The following is a 25,789-nucleotide window of genomic DNA, read 5'->3' as shown; positions in this document are numbered from 1 at the left end:
TCCAGTAGCCAGATTCTTTTGAAGACTGGACAATCCAGAATGTTTGATTGTTCGATTTCCAAGAAACCATTGAAAACCCCTGATCTTGATAGAGACTTGAGAAAACTTTATCCCAGAGAGGAACGCTTCCACGTGAAAGAGATTTGGCAGGTTCATGGTGAGAAAATGGCATTTTGGTCAAAGGAATCTTCACAAAGTAACATTTTGATCAGAAACTGAGACCCAAGCATCGCAGCCACCAAAGGTTGACTGCGCCAAATACTGATTGTAAGCTTCATACAACAGCTGTATACCTGCGTAGTCACTATTCCATTGGTATCAAATACAAGAGCCTTGCATTTCGTTTCTTGAACCGCGGATGAAAGGGACGGATACTTTCTCTGTTACTTGGGGAAAAGTGCAACAAAACTAAAGGCTATAGGAACTGAGTTATATGTTCCGTAGATATAACTTCCCATACTCAGAAAGCTTGTCAAGGAATAGTGTATTGAAAGGATGCTATTAGTATATATAAATGACATTTGGGACCTTACTCCTCGCTTCTCTGCTTGTATTCATATCGTCTCATGTTAGTTGCCTCAAAATGCCTACTTCCACCTACTTTGCTAAATATCCCTCCTTTCCCTCTGATATCCCAGTGCCAAACATGCCCATTTTCTCCTTCGCTAAACTTGCAGTCAATGATGGACACGAGTCCTATGCTCTTTTTGAAGCCAGTCGTCACATAGGCTTGTAAGTAACAGCAAATACTCCCTTCCAAACCTCCAAATATTCTTCGACCTGTCCCCCCACAAAATCTTTGCAATGGAATGCATTATATGATTCAATAAAAAATGCAAATTACATTGTTTAATTCCACCCGAATTTATTGCACGCATTTATCATATGGTCTATCTATTTATCTCTCATTGCCTCTCAGAACAAACATTTATGCCTTTTCTTAAAAGTGTTGTTCGCGGCAAATTACTAACCCCCAATACCGCAGCTTCCAGCTTGACTTCACTGGGTGTTTGCTCGGTGATCAATTTCTCAAGAATACCGAAAAAACGTTTGACTTGAATGCCGAATTATATGCACTCCCTAAATTGGAGCTGAATGAATACGCCTACAATCCCCCAATTTCTCTCTTTCGGTACTTCCGCCCTCATAATCCATCACTTCTAATTCCAATTTGCACGGTCTTTCAGGCCTATAGAAGTCTCAACTAATTTGATCTCTTATCATGTTTAGCTACAAGCCCTTAGGTTATCACAAGATTGGCAAATTTGGAGATCGAGTCGAGCTCTACGGAATAAGTCGTGATGACATAACTGGGGCTTCTGAGCCCCTTGCTAACCCGAGTTGTATCGAACGTTGCCGCCCACAGCTGAAGACGTATATTGAACAGGCCAACGAAATTGTAAATATTATTCTCGGGCATTTGGAAAAACATCTGAAGCTTCCACTGGGTACTTTCGCAGAATTGCAACCAATGATGCAGCCAAGCGGCAGTGTTTTGCGGATGTTGAAGTATGAGCCTCAGGTGAGCTTGAAGTCTCCCGTGTCTCCCATTATTCCATATGTGTCATCGAAAGGTTGCATCTCGAAATTATGCTAATTATTGATAGCCAGCCGATGATCGCCGTACTGCCATGATGGGGCACACCGATATCACTGCACTAACCCTTCTTTTTAGTACAACTGGCGGTCTCCAAATTCTTAACGATGACGCAGGTACGTAAATCCAGTTCATAGTTTGAAGTGTCGTCTTGATAATTAATTTTCTTTAATCATTCAGATCGTCGCCTCGAGTGTTCTTGGACTCATATTAAACCACAGCCATCTACCTGCATCGTGAACCTTGGGGACGCAATGGTTGAATGGACTGGTGGGATCCTTCGCTCGGCTATGCATCGTGTCACCTCTAGGCTGCGCAACGGGTACCCACAAGGCGGATAATGGCCTTGATAGATAATCCGCGAATAATTTGTTTGCGGAGTGGATAATTCAGAATTTAAATGGGTAATTTGTAAAGTAGGTATAAATTACTTATGGATATTTATTTATTTGTATATTATATAATTATTTATAATCTTTTATAATATTAGTATAATTTTATAATTAATATAAAAATTAGTATAAATCTAAGCTTGAATTACTTTTGGGTTGGAAAATAATCTGGGAATAGCTTTATATTTTAAACAAAAAAAGCAGAGATTCTCTACTTTTTTTTAGAGAATTTATATATTTATGGATTATTTATAGATAATTTATAAATTATTTGTAGATAAATTATATATTTGTGGATAATTCATTTATTCATAAATAAATAGATTATTTATACAAAACAAATAATTTTAAAGCTTCGATAGATAATCCGTGGAACGAATTATTCGCAGATAATCCATGGGTACAGATAATTTGTGCGCAGCCTAGTCACCTCTCCCCCCGGCGATCAGTCATCCATGACCCGCTATGTAGTTGGTTACTTTGCTCGCCCTGCTGGCGATTCCCTCATGAAACGACTAGCATCTCCCGAGTATCCTTTTTCCCTCATACCACCAGGCGAGGAAAGAGAGAACTCTGAAAATGATATGAACGCGAGAGATTGGGAGTGGCATAAACTTTCTTCAATTAAGGCAGGCGATATAGGGAGAAGCTTAGGCGGTAAACCATTTGAGCCTAAGAGAAATGTGAATGAGTTGTTCCCGGCTATTATTGATGCGGTTTGAAGTATTGGTTCCTGTTTTTGAGATATGAGGGTTTTATATTGTGCCCGATTTTGAAATCGTAAATGCGCACAGAGTTTGATCTCATCTTTTACTTGTCTTCATCTAAACTTTACCGCTCAGCAGAAGAAAAGTTTGTGTACGAATCTTTGGTTTCTGGCATCATGAAAAGTAGTTGAAGTAATACCTATTATTGCTGGCATGAGTACTCTTTCCAACTTAATCCTACGTGAAAAATGGAGAAACCGTATTGGAGAAATCAGTGAGCGAAACTGCTCTTTTGGCAGAGTCCAATGCTCCAAAAAATGTTGGATCCATGGCCTTCTAAGTCTTAATGGCGCATTTGTGATTGATTTGACCAAATTTAGACGCTCAAAACTTCCAGATCAAAAAGTGCACATTCAGCCCATAAAAAATCTCCTTACCTCACAACAACCATACTAATATAGTAAAGATCGTGCGTTCTCCTCTGCTCAGCCCATCTGCCCAGCAAGCTGTCTCTCTTCGCTTTCCGAAGCCATTCAGGTTTCCTATCTCTTCTCTTCTCTTCATCAAGATTCTCTTCATTGTGCCCAGGAGATTTTGGCATTTCTTTGGCATCAGTCATCCAACGACTAGAATTAGCATCAGAATCGGGTTCTCATACCCTGTCCAGCTTTAGTTCCTCGAGCGTTTAGAGTATTGCCTATTCTATCAAGCAAAACAGTATATTAAATCAACAGATGAGTACTCCGGGTTGAACCTCGGATATTACTTCATCATTCCATAAGTCGGGTACTCTATTTTCGGGCTACAGAAGAACTTGGTTATACCGGACTGAAATTTTCGACCAATAAAATCCAATATAAAGAAGATTCCGATATAAAAAATAATGGCCCAAGCTTTCTAACCAAAATTTATATCCGATTTCAGCTCTAAACCTCAATATTTTCGAGAAAATATTATATGATAATAGCCTTTCAAGCTTACTTATTCAAAATATAGCTTATTTAATCAAATTGACTATTAAATTTTATATCGGAATTTAGTCAATTTAGTCCGGTATATTAGTTTTCATCGAAATTCCAGTATTCCCATATAAATTTAGGAAAAAATGGAAAAAAAAGTCCGGTATATTTAAGTTTCCGGTATATCCCGGTCCGGTATAGTCAAGTTTTTCTGTACTCCTGTTTTGAGTTACTCTTTATTATCAAAAATCTCAAAAATAGAATTTTTTAACTTTTTTATTTATGAATAGAATTTATTGAAAATTTGTATTTATATAATTCAGATTGTTTTGAATTTAATCTGAAAATTTTAGATTTTTAGAATTTTTTTATATTGAAATCTAAAACTTTAAAATATCGATTTTTTAATTTATATAAGAATCATATACAAATTTAGAATTTTTATAAAATCTTTAATAACTTTTTAACAACAATTATTAAAAGAAAACTATATATCTTTTTGAAAGTTTTGAGTTTAAATTTATATAGAAATTAAAAAAAAATTTAAAAAATTAACAAATATAAAGATATAATATATAATAAGTTTAAAAGTTTAAAGTAATATAAATAATCCTTACAATTTTAAGGGTATTCTTTTAAATATTTATTTATGGGAAATTTTCTTTTTTTTCTGAATCCTTCAAAATAAATATATTATAAATTTATAATAAAATTTTAGAATTTATTTTTGATAAATTTTATTAAAAAGTTATTAAAGATTTTATAAAAGTTTTAAATTTGTATATAATTCTTATATAAATTTAAAAATCGATATTTTGAAGCTCTAGATCTTAATACAAAAAATCATAAAAATCTAAAATTTTCAGATTAGATTTAAAACGATCTAAATTATATATATACAAATTTTCAATAAATTCTATTTATAAATAATAAAAATTTTATTTTTATTTTTAATATAAAAAGTAATTTAAAAAAAAAGTAACTTGAAAATAAAATAACGTAACGTATGGGGAACTCGGACACTTTTAGCCCATCACCAACTTGAAACCGCAATAACTTTTATTATGCATACCCAATCACCTTCTACATCTGCTCAAATTGAAGAGAAGCTTCAAAAGGCTATAATTTCACTTCAATTGAAAGAATTTAAATCAATTAGAAAGGCTGCAGAGCATTTTGAAGTCCCTAAGTCTACCCTAGCTGATAGGCTGGCTGGGAAGAAAACACGTTCCCAAACCCACGAAATGGCTCAAATTCTTTCAAACGCAGAAGAAAATACTCTTGTACGATGGATTTCACGACTTACCATCACTGGATTCCCTGCTACACCTATGTTGGTGAAGGAAATGGCCGACGAAATTCGTCTTCGACGCGTTCGGGTCGCGTCATCTCGAAATCCTACCTCGATAGAAATTCCACTTATAGGCTACGAATGGATCTATAGATTCCAAAAACGACATCCAGAACTTAAAACATGCTATTCACGTCAATTAGAGTCTAATCGGGCTAAAGAAGCAACTCCGGAGAATATTCAGGCTTGGTTTGACGCGTTTCGCACGCGTCTCATTGAGCGAAAGTATGAATTAGATGATATGTATAATATGGATGAAACCGGATTTGGAGTTGGAAGTACTCAAAGTACGCGCATTATAGTCGATTCTACTCAGAAATCGAATTGGAAAGTTACAGCTGGCAAGCAAGAATGGATAACTGCATTTGAATGTGTCAATGCAGCTGGAAATGCTCTATCACCTATGGTCATTTTCAAGGCTCAGAATACGAATTCTGCATGGATTCCAAAGGACACACCTCAAAGCTGGCAGTTCTCTACTAGTACAAATGGATGGACCTCAAATAGCCATGGATTAGAATGGTTAAAAAGGGTTTTCGAACCAGAATCCAAGAAAGTGTCAGGTGACCGACCTCGACTTTTGATCATGGATGGCCATTCAAGCCATATTACAGGTAGCTTTATTGCTTTCTGTATAGATAATGATATTGATTTACTTATATTACCTCCTCATTGCTCTCACTTGCTTCAGCCACTTGATATTGCGGTGTATGGGCCAATGAAACGATATCATGCTTTAGAGGTCGATCGATATTCTCGAGCTGGTGTAAAGCGAATCCAAAGAGCTGAATGGGTAGAACTCTTTCAAAATATTAGAAAAAAAGCATTGAATTCTTCTAATATTAAAGCTGGCTGGAGAGGAGCTGGTTTAGTACCTTTTGCCCCACGAAAAGTACTCGATTCATTACCATTTAACTCCTCCCAGCAACCTTCTACTCCACAAATGAGAACCCCCAATCAAGACCTAGACTTGTCTATACTCAGGAGTTCTCCTCCAGATGGAACAGAACTAAGGCAAGCAAATCAGATCTTTAATACAGCTCTAGCAAGCAGTGGTTCTCCTGCATCGCTAACTCGTCGATATGCCAAGAGAATGACTAGGCTTGTAGAATCTCAAAATGCTGAGATAGCCCTACTTCGGAAACAGCTCTCTGATGCTCAGGAGGTAATTGAGACTCGAAAGAAAAGAACTAAAGGCAAAAGAGTCAAATTACAAGGTCAATTTGTCTTTAGTACTAAGGAAGTATTGAAAATGGTACGTGAGGCGGAGGAAAAACCGAAGGAGAAAAAGCCACGAGGACGGCCACGCAAACGCCCAATTGAAGAATCAGAAGAAGAGATTGAAGAAGAAGAGCTAGAGAATAGTTCAAGTGATTCGGAATTGGAATTGGAGGATTGTGTGGCTCGTAGAACAAGATCGCGTGTAGAATAATTGAAAAAGTGTCCGAGTTCCCCATATGTCCGAGTTCCCCATACGTTACGTTACCTGACTTATAATTTTAGAAATATACTTTTTATTATTAATTCCACATTTTGAATAATTTGTAAAACACTTTTATATTAAATTCTTTAAAAATAATTGAAAATATACTATTGAATTAAATCCGATTTCTATTGAACATTTTATACTGTCCAATTGGTCTCAGATGCGATGGGGAGCCACAGATGAACGTCGATGTCCATAAGTTGTTTTAACTAGCCCGTAATTTTTACAGTGCTATTATACTAATGTCTTTAGGCTGCCAACTAACGCAGACCACACAAGTATGTGTGGATCCTTACATCCGTTTGTCATCTAGGATTGATTTAATGCCAAATCAATATCCTCGAATCAGGAAAGAATAATCAATAGCCCAGATCACAAAGATCTACAAATCTGAAGGTGGGAAAAAACTTCTAGACAAGTATTGCAAAGGAAAATCACTCAGGAATTCTCTGCGCTTATCTAAGTGCAACTTTGGACATCTCAGAGCACTCATTAACTTATGGAAATACTTCACCGATGCTAAACGTTGTGTCGGAATTTGCGAACAGGAGATGTGATCAAAGGGAGTACGCTTCAGCTTCTGGAAATGAACTCAAGTCGAATATTCGTTTCTTCTGCCCATGAGAGACAATTCTCCTTTCTGGGCCTGCAGATCCGGTACCATAGTTATGATTTGATGCTTATACGCTTCTACCACTGGTCAAATCTTGACAAAATATTGGAAAGAACAGAGACTACTCACTGTTGAGAATGTCAAGCAAATCTAAACATATAAGAGCGAGCAAACCAGGGGGAAAAATTTGCCCAAACCCCCAAGTGTCCTCATCTCCGATTATCAAGCTTCGATTAGAAAATTTTGTGTCAATAACGTCGAAAGTATTCCATGCTGCTAGTCCAATATATCCAATAACTACCAGTACCGAACCGTTGTCTCCCCATGCCCATAGTGCCAGAATCCGCCAAATTACATGCCAAACCATATAGCTTATGGTTTCTACAACTTGTAATAAGATACGCAAGAGAATTGGCCAACGACAGGTACGAAATTTCAGCGCCGACCAAAAATGTAAAGCGCGTTGCTGAGCTCCGTTTGATACATCGTTCGAGGTTTCTGCGATGAAGTTTACTAAGCATTTCAACCATCTCCATTTGTGAGACAACGACTGTACAAGCTGTTGCATGGAATAAGATAACATGTACACAACTTCGAAAGAAATTCCCACAATCCAGAAATATTGCGCATTGGTTGGTGATGGTTCGTGGGAAAGATAACATTGACCACTCTCTTCAGAGTCCCAGTGGTTTTCAGCCTCCATTGTGGTAACAATCTGGTAGTAAATTGAGAGCAGATCACTGATGAGTATGAAAATCCAACGCGTCCAAAAATAAAAGCTCCTGTCGTAACCATAGTGCTCCGAATTGAGATATTCAGCTCGAGCAGCCCAAAACGAATTTAGTGTAAGCAGCCAATAGCTAATAATGAGAGATTGATGATAGAATGACATGTGATGAAATTCAGCTATACCTGCAATGATAATGGCAGTTCCTGTAACAAGCTGAAGATCACACAGCCGATCTAAAGCCATTTGAGAGAATAACTGAAGTCGCGGTTGGGAATTGCGAAAAAGACTCAGAAACATTGCTAACGAACATCGGATGACATAAAGGCCGAGATGAACGCCTTTAATCACGAGTCTTGGGATGTTTCGTTCGATAGATGATGGGATGGAAATTCTCGTTAGCATGACCGTGTATTTGCCAATATGTTCAGCTGTGGTTCCCGACACAGAAGAAAGAAGTTTGAGACGGAACCGAGATGATACGACACAATATAATTGGATACATGCCACAAAACATGTGACCCACGCTGTAACCAGGAAACTTGTCATAACCTTGGGAATCCGTTAGAAAGCAAGAATGACGTGAAAGTTCATTGAGCTACTTACCCCAGGACCTGCTATGTCCGGATCCGCATCGAAAGAGGCGACACATTCCCATTGATCACGAAGTCTGCTCGCCATGATGCTTTAGATTGAGAAAGACACGGAAGTGAGTCTTGAGTGTTGTTTCGAATGAACCATTGACGCTAGTGGGTTAATAACAACACCCATTGGAATGTACCAAGCCACACCACGGAACGAGATGAAAGAGATAAGATCTTACCTTTATGAAAGAGCTCTACCATGCATCGCTGAAGTATCTTTTAAGAAAATCAAACTTTCGTATTTGATGGCTTTTGCATTTTGAACCAGAAATTCAACACTGGAGACGATTCAAATGATTTGTAGAGAAGACCGAAAGTGCGAGTAAGATTGCGCCGCCTGGAGTTGAGATATGAGCCGACATACATATACCGACATGAAACGGCGGGAACCATCGGCAAAGATCGAGATCCATTCCGTAGCAGAAAGTTCCATCTCTGAATTGTTGATTAGATATTGTGTCAAGGCTATTAAGCTCGACACTAACACACAAGATTCGTTCCGAGTGGATTGTGCGTGGGTTCAATACGCGAAGGGGTTCAACGGTATCAACAATTGGCAGTATTGTAGATTGAAAGATGCTTCGACAGCCAGATATATGCTACTCTTGAAACATGCTCCTGATGTGGAAGAAGCAGCGATGAAGAACAGGGATGGTTGGATCTACGACCTTATAGAAACATTTATCTGTGAACTGACTAATAACATTAAAAATAAAAGAAATGAACTAGTTATTGAAGAAGTGCCCATTGACGGTACCCAGAAAGAAATCTGACAACATAATGTGGTGGAGCCGTATGCCACAAATTATTCTCAAGTCCAAGTTCAAATTAGCTGTCGTATGTACTCTTTATAATCGTTCATCAAGACATTTCTCATACCAAAAACCCTCCAGAAGGGATATCAGCTATTTTACTCTTAGACTTTCTCGGTGATTCCCGCATTTCAGCGATGCTCTTTCACCAATTTTTCTCTTTGCAAGTCTTCCAATTCTTTAATTTATCGTTCTTTAAGCTCCTGACAAAATACACTCCCAACCCTGATACGACCACCCTTCCACGTAAATAATATCGGAATACTGCACATTTATAAGCTCAAGAATGCAAGCAGGCTACTTGCCCATGGCACACCCAGTTTTGTATACATGGGTTTCGTTACAAACGGCGACACCGCCCCAGCTAAGCTTCTACAGCAGCTCGATGCAGCCATGGCGCTCGCGGCGAAGACCTCATAAGCATCTGTCAAGTAATTGAGTAGGGCAATGAAGATTAATATAAAACCCATTCCAAATGGTATGCCGGCCAACATCGGAATGTAGAAAGGAATAGAGGCGCGGGATCATCAGTGGGTGTACAGACTGACGGGACACCTCAAAAATGAACTTGTAGACATCTCGATATATCCAAATTTATAATTTAAAAATTGTTAAAATTGTTCATTCGAAATAAAACAATCAAAGGAAAAGGAATCTAATATCAAACAATTGAAAAATGAATTTGTCAAAAAATTTGAAAATTGAGAAGTGTCCCGTCAATCTATGCACCCACTAGTGGATGTCCAGTCTAACCAGAAAAGCGAGATTACGTAGAGTGCGCTCCCCCAAAATGGCAAGTGGAAGCCGCCGAGACTCTTCTTTTTCCGCCCAAATTTTGTTAGATGCTTGCGCAAAAATGTATCCCATAAGAGAGATACGATGATGTTTAGAGTTGCACCACCACCAATGGGGAGGAACATAAGCCCAGACACGCCAGACGATTGACCATAGATACCTTTGAATATAATCGGATAAGCTTCAAAGTACAAATAAAATATCCCATAAGCGAGGGCGAGGTAGGTGCAAGCGGCCAGGGCGATGAGCTCGAAGAAAAGCATGCGAATAGGTCGAGTGAGTGTCACAGTTACCATTTGTTTTAGGTCTTGCTTTTCCAATTCGATCAGCGCGATTATTTCGAAATCGCCCGTTTCTTTTCACAACCTTTGTGCGCGTTTGAGAAGTAGAATCGGACCGTAGGTTTCTGGAAGGAATACAAGGGGAGCACAAGATACACCAGCAACAATCAAGCCAATCCAGAAAGTCCAACGCCAGCCAAGGACAGGAGATATAAAGCCCGAGATTATTGGAGCCACTAGAGGACCTACACAAGTGCCCGCAGTGAAAACCGCCATGGCTCTCCCTCTTGTTACTGGATCCTTGTATATGTCTGCATAGATGCCTCCACTGACGGATATAGGACTACTTGCGTTGATACCTGCGAGAATTCGAAATGCTAAGAGCCCATCCCACGTTGGTGTTAAGGCACAACCTAATGTAAAGGCGGTTTAACAGAAGAAGGTTGCCAGCATGATCGTTCTTCGGTTCATATTGTTATGATAGTGGACAAAATACTAGAGGTCCAAGCACATACCCAAGGAGATACATCGATATTGGTAAGATTTCCGCATCCTCTGACGTTATGTGGAAATACGGAGCGATAGATGGGATCGCGTTGGAAGGCAGAGAAGAACCTATGGTACTGTTGATCACCACAAGCATTCCGACGAGAACAATGTAACATTTCCACCGCTATGATTTCAAATTAGACCCATCTTTCGTTACGATCAACTGAGTGCCCATCTAAACTTTCGCCAGGGAAAGAGATATGATGTACGGAAGACCAGTTGTATGGATTTTCTAGATCGTCTCCTCCCAATGTATTACGTTTTTCTGCGTGCCCAAGATCCTGGATGCAGATGAAATCGGAAGAGATACATGATTGTCACTCGCCTCGAGATCATATCGACTTTTCGTATCGTCGTGATCAGTTCCAGAGACCATTCGAGAAAGTCTACTTTGATGCCTTTCTAAACTCCCATTGGTATATCTGCAGCTTTACCCATTGAGTGCTGCACGTAACAAACGATGTAGAGCCTGATTCTAAATTACGCCCATCTATCACGTTGTCGCTGACTCCTGGTGAGGCGGTTGCATGTCCATGATCTGCGCTGGGCATGCTTATTTTGTCGCCTATCCTTACAAGCAATTGAATCTTCCTTGCTCCTCTTTCTGATGTCCTAGGTAATCTGTATGAAATTGAAACACATAGATGAATTCAAATTTTGAATGTCGGTGGGGCTAAAGTGAAATGGAATTACAATGAGATAGACTTTCATAGAAATATATACATTAAAAGAGATGAACTTAGCTTGTGACAAACTTAACTGAGATAAGACTTCATTGGGCATAAAAATTTCCATATGCCCATAATTACATGGTCCTTTTGGAAAAACGAAGGATCATGGCTAGTATGTAAACGGTGAATTCTACATCGTACTCCGTAGTGTGAAGCTCTCTCCACCGTCGAACTTCGGTGCGGGTCCACTGCATGCCATCAAGTCTGATTCATTGGTTGCAAGGAACCATGGTGCCGACTCAACCATAAGGATGGCTACATTTTCAGTAAAGTCATCGGCAGATATCCAAGGGAATTCGTCAAGTTGGTGCGTATGGTGTAAAAGCTCCAAGTCACATGCTTCGAAAATTCGGAACGAAGACCGAATAAGTGTGTATTCGTTGCCTTGGGAGATGAAACCAACCTCGGAATACGTTATCCAATTTAAATTGACGCACCAGGAAGGATCATTTGGTGGATAAAGGTGGCCCTGAGAGTTTAATAATGTGGAAGTTGGTCCCTGTCGGTAGATGTTGTCGGATGATGTACTGTACGATGTACTCAAGTAGATTGCAAATAGCATGACACATGCCGTTCAAGTCTCCCATGCTAATTGTTGTGAATGGGTCACCGCGAGGAATATGTCATGGAGCTTTTGATGGATCCTTTGGGTGTTCCTATGAAAATTATCTCGATACTCTATGTCTCCAGATTAATACTTCGACCAAATCTGGCATACAATTCCACCTTCAGTTGTGTCATCTCCTCCCTAATTGTACTAAGCTTTCCTTCCACCAATATTACTTCCTCCTCGATGTTCTCGGTCGATTTTGTAAGGAGTTCTTGTACTTCTGGCAGTGGTAAGGATATGAATGAATCTCCGATTTTGTAACTTCAACAGCCAGGTCAGTATGATTCGACGGATGGCTATTATATAATGAAGGAAGGCGATGGTAGATCATACGGTATCATCTCATCTTCGTCTGCCAATTCAAGCTCCCCCGAAACATCGTCGAGGTCCTCCTTTTCTTTCTGTATAACAAAAGGATTAGAACAGCATTCGTCGCAGATTAGAAATCGCAGTGTTTCGGTCGACTCGACTGTACTGACATGTTTCGACTTTAACTCATCTTCCAGCCCAATTTCTCGTTGATGTAAACGACTGAACCGATTGATTTTGTCTTGATCTTCTCTTCGTACTTCGACCTCATCTGCGCCAACTGCTGCTTCGTCTTCTTTGATAACTGAGCTGTGGAGTTAGAAAATGTCCTCATGGAAACAATCTATGAAATGGAAATATTACCATACGGCGTTGCATGATTGTGGTTGTAAAGTTGTGGAAAAGATTCAGAGAGATACCTGAGTCTGTGAATTATCGATAGGTAGAGGTACTAGGCATGTGCTAGGTAAACTTTCCTTCAGGCGTGGGTGGGGAAGGCCTTGCAGCCTCGAAAGCTTGAAAATGCGAACCTTAAACCTTAGGTGTCAATCCCCCACGGCTCAATTTTACACAAGAGGTTGATGTTACCATTTTCAACTACTATGCAATGTATCTATGCCACTCACTTCATTTTCCCGTCACATTTATTTCTCTCCTATATCATCTACTTATGTCACGTCAGAGTAAACGGTCCAGATTTTATGTAGATATATTAAATATCGCCCATGAAATATGGGCGGCGACAGGACATTCCAATAACAATAAAACATACCAAGTGGTATTGGAACATCCAATCTCCGTTACCCGACCATAAATCAACTAGACATCCCTCGATGATGATTGTCTTACATATAGTTTCTTGTTGTTACTTCATGCCTGTGCATCTGGGTTTCTATCATTGTTGCTTCAAATCTGGGAAAACTTTGCTTTGCTTTGATGTCGGCTGCTGTCTGTCTCTTTATCGTTCTTTTTCGCTTTTCGTGGCAGGAATTCAGTTTGAGGTACACCAATGTTCTGTCAAGTAATCTCTGGGTGATAGTTCTACCTAAGCAATAGGGGAGATTGAGCAACGATCCACCCCTGGGAAGGTGAGAAGAAACAACGAGTCTACAACGAGTCTTAAACAAGTCTCAACCACCATATCGCTCTGTCGACCAGCTCCACCTTAAACCTCCTTCAGTCTTTTAGGCAATTGTTACTTCATCAAGCGGTTGATGTAACGAGTGATATTTCTGACCATGGGTTTTTGCTTCATGTTAAAATGTTAAATCCTCAAACCACAATTCACCAGAATAATTGTCGGTATTTTCAGCAATACATTTCTCCAATAAAATATCTGATTCAAAAGTCAACAATTGGTAGTATTCAAGGATTATAATTATGCTCTTGTGTGCAGCTCTCAAAACATTGTCTCAGATTTGTTCGAATCAACCTTCTATTCTCGTCAAAGAAGCGTCTCAAGTTTAGGGAAGTAGCTGAACGTCACATCTGTCTTTGATAGGGAAGTTAGGGTTGGTTCAAAAGAAGTCAAAATACCATATTTCCCAAAATTAGATGATACGTTACTATTTTATTGGTATATGATATCTTTTACTCGCTGTTTTGCAACAGTCTTTTCCAAAGCCTAAAGTAACAACTGTCTGACGTAAAATCATCCAGCATTGAGATATACTTCTGCTTTTCTTTCTTAATCTTATTACTGGTTCTGAAATGACGAGATCGACATCTCAGTTGTTCCAACAGGTGCGCATCAGGCCAGAGGCTGGGAGTCATCAATTGGTTCAAGAGTGCAACTCCGAAGAAACTGTTCACGTGCAAGAGCAAGAAAAGTTCGAAGACAGCTTACTGCAGAGATGTCCTGCCTATCTTTGGCCGGGAAATTCTTACCAAAAAGCGTGTCCCCGGCCCATTCTAATCGAAAAGAAGCACCAAAAACAACTAGAAGACTTGCATGAGGCATTGACTATATCAATCACGGATATTGTCGAGAGATGGTGGACCGACCAAGATGCACGCTTTTCTGATCGTATGCCACTAGAACGAAAAGAGGAAAATCTTCTACGTGTGAGTTCAGCAGCTTTTTAATGCCAGCCAATTAAGATCCAGTTCTCCCTACTATTCTGATGGCTAACTGCTCTTCAATTAGTGGATGGAAGCTCAAATCATGGAAAACAAACTCCCGATGTACCGGGAGTGTCGGGGTTCGTGGCGACCAGACTTTCTTGTTGAAGACGTACTCGACAATAATGGCATGGCAGTGGAAAATTATCGCATCACTGAGATTAATGCGCGCTTCTCATTCAATGGTTTCATTCTGACAGCTATCGCATGTGAAGGCTTGCAAGACATGGGCATTGGAAAAAACGGATTAAGGTGTGCGACAGATCCAACAAAGGTAAGGACTTCTGAGATTTCGAAAAGACCAGATGACAAGTGAATCACTTTTTAACATTTAGCAGATACTTGATGGGATCACCAGTCTATTCCAGACGGGAGTTCCATTGCACCTTCTCAAGGGAAAAGAGGCAGGGATGGATATTAATATGCTCCTTCATGTTGTTCAACAGCGTTTCGGCTTCAAACCCAGGATCATCACTCCGGCACAGCTCAGACTTTTTCCTCTCGCTCATGGCAGTGGATACAAACTTTGCTGTCTGGTGGGAAAGAATGAAAAGTCTTCACCTTTGGCTTGGCGGACCGATGTAGGCGAAGTCGTGGAAGAAATTTACCAAGTCGGCCTTGAGTTACATCAATCAGAGCTACTACTCCTAGAGCCCGAGATGTTGCGTCAAATCAGTCTCCGTTGTTTCAATGATTTCAGATCAATCTTTCTGACACATGACAAGCGAATGCTCGGTATATTGAAGCAAGAGTTGACTTCGCTGGTTTCGCGGTGCGTAATCACTCGTACACAAGCACAGATTTTAGATCAAGGAATCGCGGATACATACCTTCCTGGATCAAAGGAATTGGAAAGACTCTTTTGCCTTGCACAGCAGTTTCCCGCTTTGCGAAATGAGTTTATTTTGAAGCCCATTCGTAGTGGCAAAGGAGCAGGAATTGTGTTCGGTGATGAGTTTACAGCTGAAGACTGGATCTCCGCCTTACAGCTTCAACGGAGTGCTCAAATAATTTCAGGAGTTACCTGTGTAGTGCAGCGCCGCATCACTCCCAGACTCTACAGTCTTGTTCTGAACTCTTCCGGTGTTCGTGTTCAATATCCCCTCATCGGAACATTTTTTGTCGTACACGGGAGATTGCTTGGCCTTGGCGGATGGCGTAGTAGTCCTGACAAGATCTGTGCAGTCAGTCATGGAGGAGCCTGGGTTTGCTCAGTCATTTCTCGGAATGAAATGTAGTACTTGTGTAGCCTATATCCTGATGTCTCTTTGATGTCTCTTTTGCTTGGATGATTAAATTCCAATTTCTCTTCGGGTCGTTTGAAATCCTGTTTACTTCGAGCTTGAACTTCATCCCAGCTCAACCAAAAATACTTCGTTAATCAATTGCAAACAGCAGAAATGATCTGAATCAATGTTCATCTAATCATGCCTGTGCTACTCAGAATAATGTGTGACTATTCAAGTTGTCACCTAGGGATAAATACTCCGGTCAATCAACAATGAAACATCCTTGAGTTCAAGCCAGCCGCAAATACTAAACGTTGTTGTCGATACACAAAAATACTCAAGAGGTTTAATATTTAAGACCACGTCGAAAATAGTCAAGCTAACCATATCACACGCTTTGAGGTCTCAAAAAAGAATTTTGATCTACATTACTGTCATTGTTCAAGTCACGGAGAGGCGCCGAGAAATCTGAGACCAAACTGATTGCCCATCAAGTAGCTCAATTGTTGCTTGGGTAATCCACTGGAGGTATATGCCCGGTATATTATTGTGCGACACTGGGAGATATATATAAAATGTACCTTTCTATGAAATGATGTCGCAGGCAAAGCTAAAGCATGCCACAGGCCCACAGCACACAGAGTATTACTGCAGTACAAAACCTGTACAAGCAAAGGCTGACAGCGTCAGCATCGGCTGTTGTTAACCCACCTTCATTCCCCACTATCTTGCATACATCCGTAAGAAAGTGTGATTTCGGAAACAAAAATTTGAGTTTCATTTGAGCATGTGATTTCGCATCAAGAAGAATTCTATAAGTAGCCCATTCGAAGTCTCCTCCATAAAAAGAAAGTATGTCAAATTGCAATCTCAATGTTTCATGATCGGGAGCAAATGAAATCAAGAGATTTGAATGTCTTCGAAATCTTTGCAGGCGCAATACGGTTATGAAGTCTTACGTTGACCAACGACCCTCAAGCTTCTGTTAGAATTTTTAAGATTATGTATTCCGCATTATAAATTTCTCCTCGATCTCTATATAGATTTTACATAAGATAATACTATCGTCAATGATCTGAATAACATAGTGAACTAATAGTACATTGAGAAAATTTTATTGATTCAATGATTCAAACGGCCTCGCATCCCATCGGACTCTCCGGAGATGACGATTGGGGTCTTTAACCTCATTTCGCGAATGCAACCATCGCCGGTTATCCATCATAATGATTGATCCCTTAGGAAGATACTGGGGGGTTAAGTTTATGGTCCATTCCTGGGCTCCTTTATCATACAAAACTGCTTTCAGTTCGTCCAATGCCTCAGCAGCCTCTGGAGTCAACGGAGTTGTGATATCTTCCCGGAAACGTAGTTGATTTTCACCACCTTCTTCATATCTCCTTTGCAGTAAATTTCCCACGATATACTGCTCATTGCTTTTTTTTTGGAATTCAGGAGGAACCGCGATCATATAGTTGGGGCTAGAAAGCCGTGTTCGTGTTTGAGGTGACAGCAAGGTGAGGAGTCGATCGACGCCCAATAACGATAATGTCCCACCCCCGCAGCGATCTGGTTGAAGGACTTGGAGTGCAAAATATCGAGGCGGATGACTCTCATAACTGCAATCCGTATGCCAGTCAAAGCAAGACATCGTCTCTGAGCGAGCTTGGTGTCCATGACTTTGAACACTGTCCGGAGAGGGCCTAACATCCCAAAACCACCCGCGCTCGGAGCTATGGGTTATTGGAAGGCCATGGTTGTAGTTCTTGCTGAGATTGCGAATTAGGTCTTGGAGGTAGGAGCTTTTCTCATCCTCGAATCGTAATTGCAATTGCAGTACCCCTCTTCTTTCTAGACTATCGTGTACGGCTCTCAAGTGAGAGGGTTGAAAAGCCGAGCCTAATTTGGGAACTTCAATTAAGGGGATGAGGCTGGAAACTTCATGATACCCTTTTCACAGTTAGTAATTTGAGATCAAAAGGTCGATCAAGAGGCATTGGACACGTCTTACTGATTGGTAAAGTTAGAGCAAGATGACTGGCTGTTGCTTGCGATGCTGCATGACCAGCACGAAGAAGTCGCTGCATAATGTCAGAATAACTAATATAGCATTAGAAAGTACGAACCAGTGAGGAAGCGACGGTATCGACAGTTTCCTTCATTTTTAAATAATCTTCACAAGGGGACGGACTCATTATTTAATTCCGGAATTCCAAGCTCAATGTTTTTCACCAATTACAAACTAATGAAACGTTTCACAACTAATGCTGAAGTGATTACTGCGTTGCCAAATTTGACTGTCGGATTTCATTTCGGGTTCACAGCTTGAAGATTCAATAGAGCCAGCCATTGGTAATGAGATCTTGTCACATGATTCACTCTATATGGTTATTGGAAATCCACTTTTTGGAAGAAATTGTATTGATGACAAAGACTTTTTCGTAATTTCGGTCGATCAACAAGGCGTTTGTATGGGTGTTCAGCCGTAGTCATCATGCATTACTAGATTGAGACTTGTACAGATGCACCCCGACTAAGTTTGTGTTGAACCAAGATGGTTTCAGGAAGCAAAGGGATTTTACATGAGTCAGGCAGGTTATAGTACATTCAAATTTGCGTAGTTAGACACATTGGCAAGCACAAATTTTGAGTGCTAGTTTTGAACTAATGAAAAGTAATGAGTACATACATCGTCAGTACTGCACCACTCAACACGTAACTCTTTGCATGATGTGTGTACCGAGTAATAAATTGTACTCACCTGAGATACACTCTGGCTCAATGTTGCATAGAAAATGTTTCAACCGCGACGATTCATTGAAACTATCCTCGAAAGTAATTTCTGTGGAATGTGATACCAGCCACAACATTCACTATCCACACGCGATGAAGATGACCCCGGTACTTGAGAGATGTGTAGATCTAATAGACGGAGTTGAGGTTTGGTTAAAACATCGATTCATGTCATTTCCATAGTATCTAATTGCCCATCCCGACTTCAAATCAACTTTGCGCTATGCATGATTATTCCGAGAAGTCTCTACCCATAGGTTATAAATGGCGTTCATCCAAATGGTTCACCCTCTCAACCATTGCAATTGCCTTATTTGCTGGTTTGTCTATTGGTACCCCTCTATTCACATTTAAGACCTAACCAATAAATGAACAGAAACTTTTCTATATGGATTTCTCGTCCCAATTCTGGGGTATATGCTTCAGAAGCGTCTCCATGTAGATCGATCTCAGATTCAGATATTCACCTCTGCCGTACTTGCTCTCCACGGTGCGCTGGCCATGCTGTCTAGTCCTATAATTGGGCATTTTGCCGATAAAAGCCCGAATCTTAAGTTCTGGCTGTTATGTTCTCTTCTATGGTGCATCATTGGCACTTGTATGGTAGCCATCACTCATTCAGTCGCTATTTTATTCTTAGGGCGTGCAATACAAGGAGTTGCTGGGTCCGCTGTATGGATCATTGGCTTTGCAACTGTTGCAAGCATATACGAAGAGAACGAGCGAGGTTTTGGATTGGGTGTGATGTCATCCTTTGCTAACATGGGGACAGTTATTGGACCTGCTGTATCTGGTTTGCTCTTAGAGCTTACAGGATATTGGGTGTCGTGGTCCGTTCCGCTCGTGATCTTAACAATTGATCTTTTAGCACGTGTGGTTATGATAGAGGCTGCAGATACAACTGCCCCTTTGACTCCGGATAGCAATCTAGAGACAACGAGTTTACTCTCCGAAAGAGGGAACGATCGCAATGTATCTGGTGGTTGGAGATTCTGGAGAATAATGCTAACTGACGGCCGTGTCGTTACTTGTTTATTTATGACGATTACGAGTACAGCTGTGAGCACAAGCTTTAACGCCACTCTGCCTCTGCAGGTTCATGAGATGTATGGATGGGGCCCTACTATCGTTGGACTCCTCTTTGTTGGTCTTGTAGTTCCTGGACTTCTCATCGGCCCAATAGCTGGCTGGACTCGTGACCGATTTGGAGCACGAATTCCTGCCGTTGTTTGTTCTATCGTCCAGTCAGTATTTTTGGGACTTTTAGGTATTTCTGGTAGTCAGGCTGGAGGTGGTGCGCTCTACATAGCGTCTATTATTATCATAGGTGGCCTGCGACCATTTGTGTCTGGTAATGCACCTGTTGAGTTAGTTGGTACGTCAGCTTATATTCCTATAATGTAACTGTCATGACTGTTATGATAACAAGAAGACATTTTAGCTGCTGGGAAAGCACTTCAAAAAGAGACTCCTCATGCTTTTGGGTCTCGAGGGTGTTTGTCGCGCGTGTTCTCCATGCTCTATGCTGGTGCATCTCTTGGAATGACGATGGGTCCTATTATTGGCGGTTCCTTCAAGGAGCTGGTCGGGTACCGATATATGAACTGCATTTGGAGTAAGATATCTACGCCCGCTTTATTAAGTCGCTAACGAACGACACTAGGCTTTTTGTATCTCATAATTGCCATTCTTGCTCTGTGCTTTCTTGGACACAAAGGTAAAGATGAGAGACTTAGCTCGGAGGAAAGGATCTAGCAAGAAGGTGTATATACCAGGATTAGACGAGGGGCCTCACGCTAAATGATGTAGACTCTAGAGTCTAGAAGCTATGCGAATATATGCTCGCTGGGTATTTGCTCGGAGGTAGCTAAAGCCGGATGTGAATTTAGAGTTAATGTAAATTTAGCTTTGGGGTAACTTAACCCCACCATGAATTGAGATATGAGCCAGCCAGGATTCAGCCCCACCCTCCCAATAATTTATTGCCGTCTATCAGATCCATTCTGTTGAACCACGTGTGTGCTCACCGCCAATCCAAGACGAAGAAACATTTTCTTTATTGGGAAGTATTGAAGAACATAATTGTTAGAACTGTAAAATGACCTTACCTCACCGTCTATGTCATCAACATCATCAACTGTTGCAGCCCAAGATAGTTATCGCGCAGACATACTTATCAGCAGAAAGCATACATGCAAGGAAGTGGAACAGATCATTCGAGCACGAATCAACCGGTAACGGCATCGATTTTGATTATATTTGCTCTATTGTGTTTTGAACCCCAATGTCTCACCAGCAATTCGCAACTTCGTAACCTTAGCCATTCAAACCCAACTCAATGCCAACGGTCCACAAATTTAATTACTTTTCCGGCAGTGATACTTCGCTCGAACCCATCCAAATTATCCAGGAACTCAATTCGTGCCAGCTGTTTATTTTCTGGTCCAATGAGGAAAAAGCTCTCTAATCGTTCTGTCAAAGAACAATTGGACAGAACATCATCTCTTGGGGATGATCGAAGTAAACGAATTTCCAGACTCGCTTGCGGTGTATCATCCAGTCGGTCTAAGATGATTTGCCATTGCAAGATACCATAGTCCTTTTTTCGCATAAAAGCTTCAATTCTATGAAACTCAAAATAAGAAGCATACCACTCAAAGCTGAACCGATGATCACGCCCTTGCATACGTACAATACGTAGAAATTTCCGGTCAAGCTCAGAAACTACGGTAGAGGCTGTATCCGGAAGTGGATGAATCGAGCCAATGTCGCCGGTGATATAGCGTATTAGTGGGTTGCGCAATCTTTGGAGCGAAGTTTGTACCATGAGACCTTTCTCAACCTCGGGAAGGCATTTGAAAATATCTGGAGCTGTACTATCACTGACGGAAAGAGGCAAGATCTCGATTAACATACTTCGCGTGTCATAGATAAAATCGGTAGCAATTTCTTTGACGTCTTGCTCTCCAGTCAGCTTTGGACTGCTGATTGCCCAGGGACCCGCTTCAGCACTACCCATCATTGAGAAAATCTCAACATCACCCAGTACAGACTTGATAAACACGCGTTGAGGACCGGTCAATGGCTCCGAGGTGTAGATGATCTTGTTCAGAACGATACGCCCCCGATCTTCTTTCGCCATCATGGAGATGTGTTGGACAGTTTGAACAATTTGGCTACCATCGCCAGTGAGAGCGTTGACATGGTAGTTGGCTAGAGATTGTGCAACTTCGGCAGTTGGCATGTAAGCACCGGCGCTAAGCACAGTCCCTCCTGCATTTTCGATCACTTCTGTTGTCAGATCTAGTGATCTTGTATTTGTCAGTTTCTCAGGGATAAGTAAGAAAAAAGCACTTTATTGATTAGAATGCAGTACCTATAAAAACCTCCAGCCAAGTGAGTAGACAGCACGAAGTCTTTCGGTTCAATGACACCACAGACTCTAAGCAAATCTCCCATCCGAGCCCGCTGTCGACGATTCTCATGCGCATCTACGGCGAACATCATGGGAATTGAGCCAGATCCACCGCCAGTAATACTCATGTATGAGCCATGACGATACGTATTTTTCGGATCCAGATCATGAGTGAGTCTTTTAATTGATTTGTATCTAATCCAAATTAGTTACCAAATGCAGTCAACTTTAACGCGGGTGAAAAAATTACACACAGTGTTTTTTTTATCAAGCAATGGCTGTTCTTGGAGATCTACTTTCTTCTCTTTACTGAAAGCGGACTCCTGAAGTTTAATGACTGTTTTTGAATCGGCTGGGTAGAAAATATCCTCATTGTAGAAAGGATGATTTTCCGCAACAGCCATTACTTCTGCCAATGTGTACGCTCCTGTATCCATGATCGCGAAAATCTTGAACTTCGAAAATTTCGAGACTTTACAATCAATTGTGCTAAAGTAAAAGCTACATAGCACGAAAATTGACGAGGTGCCTCACTTAAATATGAAGACAAGAATGTGCGAAATCAATTTGGGGAGGGGGGGGCGCTCACCCTGAAAGATATTGCCGGAACATTTAAGACTGCATCATACAAAAAGCAATAACTTAATGTTTTTTGCTATGTACAAAGATTCAAGACATGGCAGCCAGCTCTGTCTCGGCTAATGGTATTATTGATTGATCGAATCTCATGAGTACAACAGATCAAATTAAGCAATTGTACAATGTGCTATACTTCAGCTAATCGCAAGGTGGAAAGTATGATAATTGACAGAGTAAATCCACCGTGAAGGAAATTAGAGATCTTGACTGCACCTGGTAGAGATTATCGCACTAAGGCTGGCTCTGCTTTTTGCTGCCTCACCATTGACTCAATCACTGAGTATGCCTTCGTCGGGAGCAGGATGTTCACCGATAAGAGTGACGATAATTCTGAAACACCAATCCTGGAGGCGCCTCGGTGTTGCTGCTCTGGAACTGTGGGACTTGATTTACCAGCTCATCATGTGCAAAGTTGGGGACCGCACTCCGAAGGCTGTGGTCGCCACAATGAGTAAAGAGCTTGCAGCTCTAAGGTTATTTTGTGTGATACACGTGGCTGAGACAACGAGGTTTACAAGAAGGCTGAGAAACGCGAGCTACTACTTATATTTGACGACAAACAAGTTGTTGTAGAGGTGATGGACATTTTAATTGCCGGATCGGAGATTACCGCTTTCCACGTTGACTTCGGCATTTGGCACATCGCATGTAATCTCCGCGTGGGGTGGAGTTATGGAGGCTTTAGCGGAAGCCTTGTAAGATCCTGACACAATGTTAGGCTTGGCCTAGCTGGAATCGATCCCCTATCAATCGGCCTTCGTTCACGAGGCTCTTCGAGTGGCTATGCTAGTAACCAGTAGACTTCCGCGCATGGTACCAGGTGAAGGTCATAATGGGTCAGTCGTGGATGGCAAAGTCGTTTCCCCGGGCACTATGATCGGTATATCGGCCTACACTGACCTTATACAGAGGAGTGGGATTATTCGAACTCAGGGTGCAAGGTTAGTAATTAAAGAGGCCAGGGCAGCCCGAGCGGGGGCGGCCGCTAGTCCCATCTTAATGATCAACACATTCAAGGAACCCTAAGAAATTGTTCATGATATTGGACATGGTTATTCTCACGTTCTGGAAAATTGATCGGGTACTAACAAACCAAAGCTTCAGATAGTGATTTCAAAAGCTCCGCAGATTCATCTCCATTTTCCAGAGCAGAGCAGATCATTTAGAGGAAACGCATTCAAGGACGTCCTGAAGTCAATTCGTCCATGCTTTAACCTTACAAAGACGGGTTCTCTACTTTCAGTAATCTCATGCACTTCGCTCAACCTCGGCCTGCAAAATAATGTCCGCATTCCGGGTACAGATTATATATGTCGGGCCTCGAGTCGAAAGAATATAGTATGATTGAACTGCAATTATCTCGCTTCTAAATACTCTCTTGACTCAAAATCCTTGACTCATTGACTCTCTACATTCCGTCTCACGCATTCTATTGTGTTATTCCAAGCCAAACCACTTCTTCTCAGCATAGCAATGCGACTTCTATGGCGCGATCCATTCTGGAACGGCAAGAGGAAGCCGTTTGGCATAGGCATTCTTATGTCTGGGATTATGATTACCCTCCTCTTTTTCATAACGATGTCGTACATGTACGGCGTCCTTTTCAAAAGCGGATATCGGGCGCATAACTTGAATATTTTGGCTGTTGACTATGACGGAGGTATCATTGGTGAAGCATTATCAGTGGCATACGAACAGTTCCAGGGAGATGAATTTCCCAAGCTTCAATTCCATACCACTGCCAAATATCCCTCTATAATTGAGGTTCAAGAAGCTGTGTGTCGTGGTGATTATTGGGGAGCTATCGTTGCTCAACCGGGAGCATCAGATCGTTTGTCTCAGGCTCTGGGTGGTGGCTCTGCGGCGATTACTTACAACTCGAGTGATGCCTTGACCTACATTAACAATGGCGCTCGATATCCGGCTATACAGTTAGGCGATATCTCTGGAAATCTGGAAACTCTTATTGGTGCTGTATCTTCAGCTTACCATGGTCTTAACGGATCACAAGCTCTTTCGTCACTCAACGCAAGCAATGAAAACGCAGTTCTCGCCTTCTTGCACCCTTTAAAAGCATCTCACATCAACATCAAACCAACAGAACAAGGCACCCGTGTGTTGTTTAATACTGTAAGCGTTGTCTTACCTATTATTCAACAGTTTTTCTTCCTCATGGCATTGAATGGTATCAACAATCAGTTTGGTATTTATGGTCGTCTCAATTCTACACGAATAGGCTTGATGAGGTGTGTTATCTCGATTGTGTTCACGTTAATTGCCTCCCTTGCAACGACCGGTTATATTTGGGCTTTCCGAGAGTCTTGGGGTGTCAGTGGGAGTCAATTCGTACTGGTATGGATGTCATATTGGATTTATATGCATATCAATTTCCTTATTCTGGATGCAGCTACTGCTTTTATTCCTGTATCCTTCCTTACGTTTTTTGTCCTCCCGTGGGCGATAATAAATGTAGCGGCAACCATTTATCCATTCGAACTGAGTCCGGGCTTCTACCGCTGGGCCTATGCTCTCCCTGCTCATGAATTCTACTCATTGGTTATTCGAGTAGAGAGTGGGTGTGGAGATGTGTTGTATAGAGTGCTTCCCATACTCTTTTCCTGGGAGGTAGTAGGATTAACGTTAGCAATCTGGGGTTCATCTTACAGAAACCGAAACGCGGAAGCAGAGCTGGTTGCACTAGGCAAGGTACAGCAAGATGCAAGCAAAACTGATAAAAATACATCGCATGACGAAGAGCAAGAGCTAGTTATAATGAGACGACCATCGCGGGTTCAATAGTGTAATTACATGAATATTGTAGAGATTCATATTCTATATAGTTAATATCGGAACATGAAAAAAACCAAGAAGTGCTTTTTCGAGATAATTCTCTAATTTATATTCTATTCGAATTAGAGAATCATTTTATATTCTCTTTTATAATTATTAAGTCAGTATCTATAGTAACCGTATACAGCTAAGTTCAGTACCCCACTTTTCGGCCACCCCTCTTTTCGGCCACCTCATAA

The 25,789-nt window shown here is 41.1% G+C and overlaps 10 protein-coding genes across 10 annotated transcripts; 4 read left to right on the top strand and 6 right to left on the bottom strand.

Moving 5' to 3' along the window:
- Window positions 1–583: 583 nt before the first annotated feature.
- EAF01_004555 (uncharacterized protein) lies at window positions 584–2,711 on the top strand (the record flags this gene model as incomplete). Its single annotated transcript, XM_038912809.1, has 6 exons — window positions 584–732; window positions 986–1,132; window positions 1,231–1,522; window positions 1,608–1,713; window positions 1,778–1,833; window positions 2,520–2,711. 6 exons carry the CDS (start codon window positions 584–586, stop codon window positions 2,709–2,711), a joined length of 942 nt encoding a protein of 313 aa, XP_038770895.1.
- Window positions 2,712–7,084: 4,373 nt separating this feature from the next.
- Window positions 7,085–8,513, bottom strand: EAF01_004554 (uncharacterized protein; the record flags this gene model as incomplete). Its single annotated transcript, XM_038912808.1, has 3 exons — window positions 7,085–7,182; window positions 7,235–8,384; window positions 8,439–8,513. The coding sequence occupies 3 exons, from the start codon at window positions 8,511–8,513 to the stop codon at window positions 7,085–7,087; spliced, it is 1,323 nt and encodes a 440-aa protein (XP_038770894.1).
- A 920-nt stretch (window positions 8,514–9,433) lies between these two features.
- On the bottom strand, window positions 9,434–10,379 carry EAF01_004553 (uncharacterized protein; the record flags this gene model as incomplete). Its single annotated transcript, XM_038912807.1, has 3 exons — window positions 9,434–9,552; window positions 9,590–9,712; window positions 10,103–10,379. The coding sequence occupies 3 exons, from the start codon at window positions 10,377–10,379 to the stop codon at window positions 9,434–9,436; spliced, it is 519 nt and encodes a 172-aa protein (XP_038770893.1).
- A 63-nt stretch (window positions 10,380–10,442) lies between these two features.
- On the bottom strand, window positions 10,443–11,029 carry EAF01_004552 (uncharacterized protein; the record flags this gene model as incomplete). The annotated part of the gene is made up of 2 exons (XM_038912806.1): window positions 10,443–10,777; window positions 10,861–11,029. 2 exons carry the CDS (start codon window positions 11,027–11,029, stop codon window positions 10,443–10,445), a joined length of 504 nt encoding a protein of 167 aa, XP_038770892.1.
- A 1,293-nt stretch (window positions 11,030–12,322) lies between these two features.
- Window positions 12,323–12,941, bottom strand: EAF01_004551 (uncharacterized protein; the record flags this gene model as incomplete). Its single annotated transcript, XM_038912805.1, has 4 exons — window positions 12,323–12,515; window positions 12,588–12,655; window positions 12,734–12,867; window positions 12,932–12,941. 4 exons carry the CDS (start codon window positions 12,939–12,941, stop codon window positions 12,323–12,325), a joined length of 405 nt encoding a protein of 134 aa, XP_038770891.1.
- A 1,332-nt stretch (window positions 12,942–14,273) lies between these two features.
- EAF01_004550 (uncharacterized protein) lies at window positions 14,274–15,922 on the top strand (the record flags this gene model as incomplete). The annotated part of the gene is made up of 3 exons (XM_038912804.1): window positions 14,274–14,627; window positions 14,710–14,958; window positions 15,023–15,922. 3 exons carry the CDS (start codon window positions 14,274–14,276, stop codon window positions 15,920–15,922), a joined length of 1,503 nt encoding a protein of 500 aa, XP_038770890.1.
- A 1,105-nt stretch (window positions 15,923–17,027) lies between these two features.
- Window positions 17,028–18,075, bottom strand: EAF01_004549 (uncharacterized protein; the record flags this gene model as incomplete). The annotated part of the gene is made up of 3 exons (XM_038912803.1): window positions 17,028–17,863; window positions 17,925–17,994; window positions 18,040–18,075. 3 exons carry the CDS (start codon window positions 18,073–18,075, stop codon window positions 17,028–17,030), a joined length of 942 nt encoding a protein of 313 aa, XP_038770889.1.
- An 854-nt stretch (window positions 18,076–18,929) lies between these two features.
- On the top strand, window positions 18,930–20,461 carry EAF01_004548 (uncharacterized protein; the record flags this gene model as incomplete). The annotated part of the gene is made up of 4 exons (XM_038912802.1): window positions 18,930–19,026; window positions 19,083–20,081; window positions 20,136–20,321; window positions 20,370–20,461. The coding sequence occupies 4 exons, from the start codon at window positions 18,930–18,932 to the stop codon at window positions 20,459–20,461; spliced, it is 1,374 nt and encodes a 457-aa protein (XP_038770888.1).
- A 352-nt stretch (window positions 20,462–20,813) lies between these two features.
- EAF01_004547 (uncharacterized protein) lies at window positions 20,814–23,224 on the bottom strand. Its single transcript, XM_038912801.1, has 3 exons — window positions 22,374–23,224; window positions 22,083–22,316; window positions 20,814–22,017 (listed from the first exon to the last, which is right to left on the bottom strand). Exons 1-3 carry the CDS (start codon window positions 22,556–22,558, stop codon window positions 21,042–21,044), a joined length of 1,395 nt encoding a protein of 464 aa, XP_038770887.1. The 5' UTR covers window positions 22,559–23,224; the 3' UTR covers window positions 20,814–21,041.
- A 1,009-nt stretch (window positions 23,225–24,233) lies between these two features.
- Window positions 24,234–25,578, top strand: EAF01_004546 (uncharacterized protein; the record flags this gene model as incomplete). Its single annotated transcript, XM_038912800.1, has 1 exon — window positions 24,234–25,578. The coding sequence occupies one exon, from the start codon at window positions 24,234–24,236 to the stop codon at window positions 25,557–25,559; it is 1,326 nt and encodes a 441-aa protein (XP_038770886.1). The 3' UTR covers window positions 25,560–25,578.
- Between the last annotated feature and the right edge of the window lie 211 nt (window positions 25,579–25,789).

The sequence above is a fragment of the Botrytis porri genome, assembly GCF_014898465.1.
Source record: "Botrytis porri strain MUCL 3234 chromosome Unknown BPOR_006, whole genome shotgun sequence".
Taxonomy (NCBI): domain Eukaryota; kingdom Fungi; phylum Ascomycota; class Leotiomycetes; order Helotiales; family Sclerotiniaceae; genus Botrytis; species Botrytis porri.
The sequence above is the reverse complement of the archived record's forward strand: the minus strand, read 5'-3'. Positions and strand labels throughout refer to the sequence as shown.

Excerpts from the sequence above, each read along its gene's own strand:
- EAF01_004547 (XM_038912801.1), bottom strand. The coding sequence starts at position 22,558 with ATGGATACAGGAGCGTACACATTGGCAGAAGTAATGGCTGTTGCGGAA. Across the intron at positions 22,317-22,373 it reads CTTGATAAAAAAAACACTGT|ATACAAATCAATTAAAAGAC; the intron begins GTGTAATTTTTT and ends AATTTGGATTAG. Across the intron at positions 22,018-22,082 it reads TTGGCTGGAGGTTTTTATAG|ATCACTAGATCTGACAACAG; the intron begins GTACTGCATTCT and ends GACAAATACAAG.